The sequence below is a fragment of the Terrapene carolina genome, unplaced genomic scaffold (genome assembly GCF_002925995.2).
Source record: "Terrapene carolina triunguis isolate 2854851 unplaced genomic scaffold, T_m_triunguis-2.0 Scaffold120, whole genome shotgun sequence".
NCBI classification, from domain to species: domain Eukaryota; kingdom Metazoa; phylum Chordata; order Testudines; family Emydidae; genus Terrapene; species Terrapene triunguis.
Genome location: NW_020664471.1, coordinates 1,887,879 through 1,898,800, shown reverse-complemented (window position 1 = coordinate 1,898,800; position 10,922 = coordinate 1,887,879). Strand labels below are relative to the sequence as shown.

The window sequence follows — 10,922 nt, the reverse complement described above, 5'->3', positions numbered from 1 at the left end:
TTTTTTTTTTTTTTTTTGCTTTGGCAAAAATGGTAGAGCCGGCGCGGAAGGGGGGGGCGTGCTCAAAATTTTTTTTACTGATGGGGTGCGCGATCAAAAAAGTTTGGAGACCTCTGCTCTACAGAGCTGGAGGGATGGAATTCTACAACCAAGAGTGCAGTGTGCCAGAAGAAAACTAATCGACAGCCACTGTAAGAGTCTCCTTAACTACCATGGCTCCCTAGTCTGGAGGCAAGTGGATCTGTTGCAGATCCGCTAAAGCTTTAAGTTTCCTAGGCCCACCCCCAAGGAGCCATGCTACTATAGCATGCAGTAGTTCTGCAACTTTTCAGGCTCTACATTCCCACATTAGGAGTGAGGGAACATCATTTGGCTTGGACACACACAAATGAGGTAGTTAACTGTACAGTTACCCAATTTACACTTGGAATGTTTATGTTCACACATACGTACCATATTTGCAGAAACTTGCCATTCAGAGATTAGCCTAGGAAGTGTGTGTGCACACACACACACACACACACACACACACACACACACTTCACAATTATCTTATTGTCACATACATATTTTCAGGTGCTGTTATAAGTGGAGCAATTACAGGAAAACCTCTGATTTTGCTAACGACGACTTTATGAAGGCATACAATATAAACCAGCATTACTGATGGTGGTGAGCTGACCAAGTGGTTTGAAGCGAAAACTGGAGTCCAACAGGTATGCATATTCAGTCCCATACTTTGCTCTATCCTTAGAAAATTTCTTGTCCAGTTCCCTGAATAACATTGGTGGAGGCCACAGGATATCAGGACAAATGTCAATCACCTTGATTTTGCAAACAATATAATGGTAAGGCCTACGGAGGAATATAACCAAGAAGCCGCAACTAACCTATACACAACAGCCACAGAATGGAGATTAAAATCGAACAAAAGACCAAACTAATTGAAACATGAAAAATCAAGAAACAGCCTAAACTCATCATTAACAGTGTTGACATTGAACAAGTAGAGAGTTTCTGCTACTTAGATTCCATCATAAGGTATGACAACCACTATGAAGACAACATTGACAAGTGGATAGCTACTGCCAGGAGAATGTTCACTTGCCTGAATATAAATGTTTGGAACCTTAACTCACCATGTCCATGACAGCTAAAACTAGTTTATATACAGTGCTCATTGTACCCATATTACTTCATGGTTATGAAACATGGGTACTGATAAAGCATCTGGAGCAAGAGCTGCAAATATCTGAAATGAGTTGCTTGCACCATATCCAGGTATGACAAGGTTAGACAGGCTAAAGAAATGATGACATCCATAGAAGACTAAAAGTACAGTGAGTGACTACAATCATCAAAAAGGTGCCAGCTACAGTGGTTTGGCAATGTTGCTAAAATGACCCCATACTGCCTGCATAAAATTGTTCTGTATGGAAATAATGCATGGAGAGAGAGGCAGCAGACATCCACGGAGATAGTGGTATAACATGGTATATGAAGCCATCCAGGAAACTCTCCTACAGGGTCCAATGACAGCTCAAAACAGAAGTGGATGGAATCCTCTCATAACTTTGGCCCTACCCAACCTTGGTGTTGGAAGGAGGAGACAATGATTTTATGAAACTCTCATCCAAAATGCTTCTGGCTCCCCCTATCGAATAGGAGATTATTGTATTTCTCACTCCCATTTTAGAGAAGTTTGGGGGATTGCCTTCAGATTTTCAAATATGTTAAACCCACTATAGGTAACCCTTGATGTCTATGAGAGTTCCTAGGACTGTAGTAGCCTTTCATCAGTATGAATATCGCAAAGAAGCCAAATGTGGATCATCATGGATTAGTTAGTGTTTGCCACTGGTTCCTGGTTAAACTTGATTAGAATGACATTTGCAAACCCTGAAGGCTTGCCTTTGCTTTTAGTTGGTTATTCATCCCCAGACTTATGCACAATCAGCACCAGTTCAAGCACCATATTACAAAGATTGATTCTGAGGATAAGTTCACCTTTAAATATTTGTTTTACCTGTAGCGGGTTGCATTATATTACACACTAACAATGGCAGCTGTGCAGGCATGTGGAAGTGATACCATGTTTTATTCATTATGCAGCATTCTGGAAGTTGGGGATGAATGCAAAAATCAATGGAGCTCAGACTTGAGAATTTATGGACTGGTACAACCATTAGTCAGTGGTATATTTATTAGTCCTTGTTATAAATGTTGAGGCTGATTTTTGTTTTGTTTTATAGCCATAAATATTGGCGCTTATGCTTCCAAAGTGTCAGTTACTGAAAGCTACATCATATGCTCTTTGAGATTCTGATAATTGGAGACTTTTCATATTAAAATAATTCTAGACGGTGAAATGAGTCAGATGTGATTTAATTTGAGTCTTGCTATCTCCAAAGGCATTCCCAGCAGTACGTATCTAGTATTTCCGTTTTAAGCAAGGGAAGCCTGGGATGAATCGCAAATATTTTTACATGCAGAATTACTTTTTGTTGATGGAGCATCCCACTGTACTGTGTGCCCTGGGTGTCCCCTGACCATCCTTCCTAGGTTATATTCCTCCGTAGGTATATTCCCAGGTGGCTTTACATCCTTCCCTGAAGGCCACAAAAAGCAGTATTTGTGAGGATATGATCAGTGCCGCTGCTGATCAGTAACATCCAGCACTGCAATATCATTCCTCCTGGAGAACTGCTGTTCTGGACAATACCCCCTCGAGTTGCACTCTGGGATCCAGATGGCAGAAAGCAATGCTAAAGAGCCCCATCCGGAAGTCAAACAGTCCCGTCTTCCTATGGGACTCCAGGCAACCATCTCCAGGCTGCATCTGCTCAGCCCATCTCTAACAACGTTTTAAGTGCTAGAGAGCAATGAATTTGTTTGTTTTTAAGTCGCATCATCCACCATTTTGAACAATAAATTAAACAACCAACCAGAAGGCTGGTGATTGGAATGTTGTTGTAATTTCCTGAATTAATAGCCCTGGAACACACACCAGGCTCATTTCTCTGCTAACAAAAGGAAAACAATATCCATCTCTAGAAAAGTAGGCACCTAATATGAAGGGACTAAAGAGAAATGTTTTTGTTTTGGTGAAGGTGTATGTTATCTCAATACACACAAAGGGAGTTGTGCCTGTAAATCCAATGAATTAAGATGAGAATATTCCCCTACTAAAAGGAAGATCCCAAACTATCTTATTACAAGAATAGCTAACCTATATTAATAACCTATACCCTGAATGTCTACATGGTAATCAATACCCCTATTAATATGTGACAGGAGCAGACTCTGCACAGAACCATAGTTGCAACATGTGCCTCTCTCTGAGGTCAGGCAGCTCATCCGAGCAGCATGATCTTGTTTCCTCCCAACCCCCTTTTGGGTGGCATGCATCCCTTAGGGCCCAGGATATGACCAACCCCTACACCCTCTGAGTACAGAAACTGCAATTGTGCCTGGCCCCTGGCACAGAGGGTGAAAAGGAAGGCAAGGCTGCCTGTGCCCTGTCCCCCTGGATACTCAGACTTGATCAGCGCACAGTCTAGCCCAGGGGTTCTCAAACTGGGGGTCGGGACCCCCTCAGGGGGTCACAAGGTTATTATATGGGGGGTCACGAGCTGTCAGCCCCCACCCCAGACCCCACTTTGCCTCCAGCATTTATAATGGTGTTAAATATATAAAAAAGTGTTTTTAATTTATAAGGGGGGGTCGCACTAAGAGGCTTGCTATGTGAAAGGGGTCACCACTACAAACGTTTGAGAACCACTGCTCTAGCCCTACGAGAATATAAAACCTATTACCATCAATGCAAATTTTGTTTGTTCGATGTAATCTTGGCATCTCAATAATTCAACAGCTAAAAATATCAACATTGGGGATTAAATGGTTTGCAAGCTTGGAAGAGCTTTCAGTAAGCGATATGTTTCCTTCAGGTTGCATTCTCTCACCTTTTCAGTATCTATCCCCCTGGACATTGACCAAGTGGAAACGATATAGTCCATCACACGTTCACTCAGACCTTTGGGCACTTGGTAGAGTTTAAGGAAGTCCCGGACGCTGTTCAGCATTTCATGGTACCGGTTTGTGTTGGCATACATTTGCTGAAAGATGGTTGTCACGTTACCAAAAATGGTTGCATACAGAAGTGCTGTAAACAAAAGAAAAAAAGTAAGGTAGGTATTTTCCTAAAGTCTCAAAGAGCAGCAGACTGGAGAGCTACGTAATAATATGTTGTGTTGGTTTGTCTGCCCTCTCACAATGTCTGTGTGTCCACATATCCAAGGGCAACAGTAATGTCAGGTCCACAGAAGTGTATGTGATCACTTCACCCAAGTTAGGCTGGTAAAATCTTATCACACACAAATACAAACATTTCTGGATCACTTGTAGCACTACAAATTCAGGATGGCTGTATAATTTATGATGGTGAGTATTCGGAAGTGAAAGGGAATTACCAAAACATATTCTATACATTTGTCTTTGTCCATCAAACAATTTAGTAGCATCAAAACCCATATAAAAACAAAATGTAAGATAAAAGAATGTTAAGACAAATAGTTTGACAGTAAATAGTTTAAAATTTCATCTATGGTCTATTGCTCCTGTGTTAAAATGCCATCAGTGACAGATTTCCCAGCTTTAAATGCATTACTACTGTAGTCAGTCGAGCCATCATTATCCACCTTAGCGTGACAACAACAATGCATCAAAGCACAAGAGAGAAGACTTCAGGAGGGGGAGGGATAGCTCAGTGGTTTGAGCATTGGCCTGCTAAACCCAGGGTTGTGAGTTCAATCCTTGAGAGGGCCATTTAGGGATCTGGGGCAAAAATCTGTCTGGGGATTGGTCCTGCTTTGAGCAGGGGGTTGGACTAGATGACCTCTTGAGGTCCCTTCCAACCCTGACATTCTATGATCTCCTTAGGCCATTGAGACCAGATGAGTAGGTTCAATCTGGATTTAGTCCAATGCAGGGACTTCTCAGGAGGACATGCCCATGCGTCGAACTGCCTCCTTGAGGATGCATAACCATTTTCAGAACTCATAAATCCTTTCTGCTTGGACCAGCTTGCCCATTTTCCACCTACACTTCTGCACAGATGGATAGGGGGCTGGTGCTAGGGGAATGTAACTGGACCACTCTCCCTACTTCAGTCATCACTGTATACAGTGTCCAGGGGCACTTTTGATAAGTATCGGAGTTCAATAAATTATTTATGTATTCATGGGCCAAATCCTGAGGACCTTACTCAGTTTCAACTCAATCACACCTCTCCTGGGATCCATAGTGCCTTAGTATAAGCACTGCTTAAAAGCTGAGAAAGGTCTTCAGGATTTGGCCCAACATAACTATTACATAACCCTATTAAGATACATATATTTGCTAACTTAATCACGTAGAGCAAGTGTAGCAGAATACCATAAAGAAAAGAAAAACAGGAAGGCCAGCTTTTAAAATCAAATAACCAAGAGCTGGTTGGACCTTTGGACCAACTCCTTGGACCACTTCCTCATCAGTTTTTATTTAGTCCTTATGCTGACAAACCCTTCCATTAAAGTCAAGGGGTGACTTGATCACACTAAGTACCTACAAAACTTTGATAATAGGCTCTTCAGTCTAGCAGACAAAGGTATAGCACAATCCAATGGCTGGAAGTTGAAGCTAGACAAATTTAGACAAATAAAGACAAAATGCTTAACAGTGCGGATAATTAATAGAGCGGTGCAAAAACAAATTCAATGAGCAATTTATTTGCTGAAAAATGCAGTTTCTGGTCACAAAATTCAGGTTGAATTCGGCAAATAATTTTGGCAGAAAAAATGAGGGAGTTTTTCTTTTCAAAAAAGTCAAAATGGTTTGTTGCAACATTTTCTAAGAGAAATGTTTCAACTGTGTTTCAAAACATTTAATTTAGAAATTTAGATAGATTTAACACAAAGGGTAAAAATTACCCCAAATATAAAAACATGTTTCGGATCAGATTGAATAAAATTTGGGACTTGGGGGGGGTGGCAGGGTAGTTCATTTCAGCAAGAAAAAAAATTGTTTTTTGGGTCAACCAGAAACAAAACAATTTTTGGTCCAAACTGAAAAATCAATTTTTTTGTCCCGCTCTAGTTACAAGCTATTGGAACAACTTACCAAGGACTCTGGTGGATTCTTCATCACTGGCAATTTTAAAATCAAGATCAGATGTTTTTCTGAAAGATCTGCTCTAGTTCAAACAGAAATTCAGGGAAGTCTATGGCCTGTGATATTCAGGAGGTAAGACTAAAGGATTACAGCAATCCCTTCAGCCTTATAACGTATGAACCACTGGGAGTTCTGCCTGAATTTGCATTGAATGAACACTGAAGGAGGACTTAGGGCATTTGGCCTCTTGTTAGTAGTATTTTCCCCTCATTCTTTTCACATTTCCTAAAGGAGGAAAGTTAACAACTTTCTGGTCAATCTTTGCCCCCATCAGAATGAGGTTTTGCCATCAATGAAATTAATAGTAGGTAACAAATCCAATTCCCCCCCCCCCCCCCCGGATATGTTACATGTTGGGTTTTACACCTACGATAATTACTTTATATTGTATTACACTACATTATGTTGTAAAATCATAAGGCACAACACAACTAGGGGAAGCAAACAAAATATATCATTTTAAATAGGATAGCTAATCAATATCCAATTGCATTGTTTCATGCACTATAACCAGTTGTTGTTGAGAGCCAACACCTATCACTTGATTTCTCTGCTGGTGGTAGAAATACATAAATATTTTAAAGCCAATGCAAGCAGCAGAAGGTATCCCACAAAATATGGCAAATAGGACTACTGGGTTGTTTTTTTAAGGTAGAGTTATGCTTTCAAGGGCAGTCTTTATAAATTTTAAAGATATGACTAAATTAAAAATAGCATTAAGCAAATGGCTATGACACCAGAGGTATGATTATGTCTGACCTAGCATGCACTTAATGCTGAAAGGAAGAGAAAAGGTGGCTCTGGGTCCTATTTACCTTTAGTGTGGCAAAGCAAAGCCCTACCCAAGCTGACTTAGGTACAGAATGGACCTAGAAAAAAAACAAGTCCTTGCAGTGATAGGCCCAAATCAAAAACAGATCTAACTCCAGATCTGAATCCAAACTTTATATCTATACAAAAAGGAGCCCAGCCAAAATCATGGATCCAAAACCCCTGAAATGTGAGTGTTTAAACTAAGTGCAGATTCACACTTCCCTAATAAGCCCATTAAAGAGAGAGATTCAACCCTCAAATTTGGCTATCATCTCATGTCCAGATACAATGTTCTGGTCCATCTCAGCTTTCACAGACCCAGCCTTTGCACTACAACCAGGCAAATGGGCTTAGCACAAAGTGGCTGCATGGGAGTTGAAGTAGATGCTGAGGCCTCTTCTAAAAGAGAAGGAAAATTCAAAGGCTCCATTCCTCCTCCTCCAGGCATGCCTCTACCCCTCCGCTCCCTCTGCATAGGGATACAGAAGACCCTGATTGGAGCTGTGCAGACCTTGGAGGTGCAGACCTCCTGCATGAGCTCTTCAAATCCTTCCCCACCCTTCTGCTGCTGCTGTTAAAGGCTCTTCACAGCTGTGAACAGTGGGCAGGATTTGCCCCTTCATGTACTTCTTAAATGGCTTTTCTTCCACCAATCAAAATCAAGATTTCAGCTTGTGCTGCTGCACAATATATTATGCAAACAGTCAAGAAGAAGAATTTTTATATGGATTTTGCCTGGTGGTGTACAAATGATTTCCTATTTATTTGTAGCATTAAGGTTTGCATGAGCTAAACTGTACCTAAAAGCCTGCGGGATGCAAGTACCACATCTCGTGGAGAAAGAGGAAGAAATGCTTTTATCAATACATTTAATATAAAAGCAATTTAATCAGCAGATTTTCTATTTAAACACTATCACCTTTTTCCTACTAGATGCTCTTCTGCTACCTGCTAGGACGCTAAATATCAAGGCCTAGATTCAACTTTGACTTTTGCTGGCTTATCTGGAGTAATCCTGAACACAGGGCCCCCAGCAGTGGAAAGTCCACCTGGAAGGAATCTGTGACAGCCCAAGGAATCTATAAACCCTCTTCCACTGGGTAGCCTTCAGCTAGCCAACGCAATCCCCAAAATGGGCACCACTGAGTAGGGAGGGGGCATGGCAGTCAGCAAGGTTAGCTATGGATTCAGTACCTTCTGGACAGCTTTCATTGGCGGGCCTTTACTGGAGCAAACACTGTCTATTGTCACCTATGGAGCAGTGACTCCAGCTGGCTCAGGGAGTACGAATTCACAACCCCTCTGCCACGAGGGGTAAATTGAACCCGATGTCTCCGAGTTATTGTCCAAGAAAATCAAGCAATGTGAAGTCTGGTGAAAAACAACACCCAATACTTCATTTTCATTAGTACGTATGTGCAATTTAACAGCAATTTCAATTGCTAATTGCAGCCACTGTGCTCTGATATTACAATTACCTTGCCAAGGGAAATTATTGCCGCATACATGAATTTCTTATTAAAAAAACATTCCAAATCTTAATTTATCATTAGTTAACCATTTTATTAGGATTAAATGGACACAGGAAGGATGAGGATTATTTCAGTCTGTACGGGGGGATAACATTAGCATATTGCATATTGACCCGTAATGTTTCTGCAGAGGATAGCTAGTTGCATATCTTCACTTCTTTCTACAAGAATAATGAAATGAATCCATAATAAGATGTTCAAAGCCACAGAAGGAATTCAGAATCAAAATTCTTCACTTTCAAAGAACTGGATGGCAAAACAAACTCCTGTTTTCAAACTGAACGTTACTGCTCAAACACTAAATTGCAGTAGGGTTTGCCAACCGTCCAGGATTGTCCCAGAGCCTCCAGCAATTACTCTTTGATTAAAGATTATGTCATGTGATGAAACCTCCAGGAATACGTCCAATCAAAATTGGCAACCCTAAATTGCAGGCTAAATGGTGGCATTAAGCCGCTGCCCTGTATTGGTGGTCCAGGAGAAGCTCTCTGGAGGCACTGAGCCTGATGTACTGTTGCTCTACAGCTGTTTTGTGCCAGCTATGCATCACCTCCGCAATAGCCCAGTTTGGGGCTGAACGGAGGTGGGGCAGAGGAAGGAGGAGATGGATCTGAGCAAGAGGGGGTGTGGTCAGGGTGGATCAACAGCCCAGCAGTGGCCTATAAAGAGAAACCAGTTAGGACAGCCCCGAGGGGCTTCCCCAGCCTGCACCAAGGTCTGAACTAGTCCCCAACAGCCCTGAATGGGAGGCACAAGCTGCCTCCCCTCCATCATCACAGGAGTGAATCTGGCCCACTGTGTCCCAATAAGAGTTTTCTGTGCAGATCAATTACAGGATCACGGCCTTAGCAGCCATCTCCACATATGAACGAAGGAGAAGCGTCTTACGTAGCATCAGCGACATCCACATTCCAGATGTAAGCAGGGTCTGAATGAGCTTTCCCCTGACAGCTAGTGATAAGCTGGGGGAAGACCATGTTTGCACAGACACACCTACCCAGTCCAGGTGCGCAGCTTTGCCAAAATGATCAATTTTGGCTGGTTATGGGTGGCAAATCACTCTAGGATTTGAGTGCAGGGGTAATGAAATGTTGTTATCCTTATTGTACAAGTAATGGGCAGCAGAACTAGCATGTGCCTAGCATGTCCTGGTTGAGGGGGGTCACACTAAACTGAACCTCACTCGCTAACCAGAGGGTAGGGGTGTCAAATCCCAGCGAAGATGAGTGAGTGGGGACAGGTGATCCTACCTAATGTTGTAGACTCTGCCTAAAGAGTCCTAGACACCATTTGACCTGTTCCTCTCCAGTGTTTAATGACAGAGCTGATTAGACTCAATTGAGTCTCTTTGTTTCCGGTTGGGGATTCCTAGAGCTGACAACACTGCTGACCAGTTCTAGAAGATTAGCCTTCGACCTTGCATGGGGACAGTGAAAGACAACACAGAGACTGCACTGGCCGTGAAGCTCCCCACTACCTGCTGAAATCACTAAGAGCTGGGTTAGGTGGCAGAACTTCAGAATGTGATTTCGTGAGACCAGCAAGCATTGGTGGCTGGTGGCAGCAGAGAGCCAGTTGCTGAGGCATTGCTCGACACCTCCCGCCCTCCCACCCACCCCGCCCCAGTGGGGGAGGTAACCCTGTGAACACACTTCTGAACTCTGGGTCTTCACTAACCAAGGACTGCTAACTGAGTGGGGCACAGCAGAGGGAGAGAGAAGTGATGCGTAAAAGGGACATTTGTTCATTGGACACTGAAGCAAAGGACACTGCCCAAAGCACTGTGGGGTCAGGTTTGCTTATGGTCACATGCTTTTGAACATGGTTGAGGTGTTTCCCAAATTAATGCTTGGTTCCCATTCCCATTTAACAAAAGTTCTCTTTCATTATACGCAGACTTAGTGCTTGTGAGTGGGGAAGTGTTGCCTCTTAGAGGCGCCCAGGGGTGGTTTTAGGTTTCCCCAGATTACTGGGGGGGGGGGGGGGGCTCAAGACACTTCTGTTTTGTATTTTTAAGAGGAACCCTTAGATATTGAACTTGGCCACTGCTACTGCCGACTCCACCTGGTAGAAGGGTTACCTATACTATTCTTCTATATCTGCACCAACCAGACTGGATAGCAAACAAACCGAGTTCTCTCAGCAAATGTCATTTCACACACACAACTGTCAGACAGGACAGAACGGCTTTTTGTCTGCCAGTTACATTTTCTCTGACAAAAGTAAAACACATTGCCCCCAACAATGTGGCAACCTATTAACAATTCAGTCCGTGTCACCTCATTTAAACCAGTATTTTAATAACATCAAAGATAAAAGCACAGTAATTTCTACAGCCAATTACTCGCACACATGAGTCATGAAGGTCAG

At 42.5% G+C, this 10,922-nt stretch overlaps 1 protein-coding gene across 1 annotated transcript in view; it reads right to left on the bottom strand.

The window, feature by feature from the left end:
* KCNH1 (potassium voltage-gated channel subfamily H member 1) overlaps positions 1 to 10,922 on the bottom strand; it is a 324,526-nt gene that overhangs the window by 141,445 nt on the left and 172,159 nt on the right. Inside the window, exon 8 of the mRNA XM_026652552.1 lies at positions 3,963 to 4,162. Coding sequence (XP_026508337.1) covers positions 3,963 to 4,162 — 200 coding nt within the window. The remainder of the gene's footprint in view (positions 1 to 3,962; positions 4,163 to 10,922) is intronic.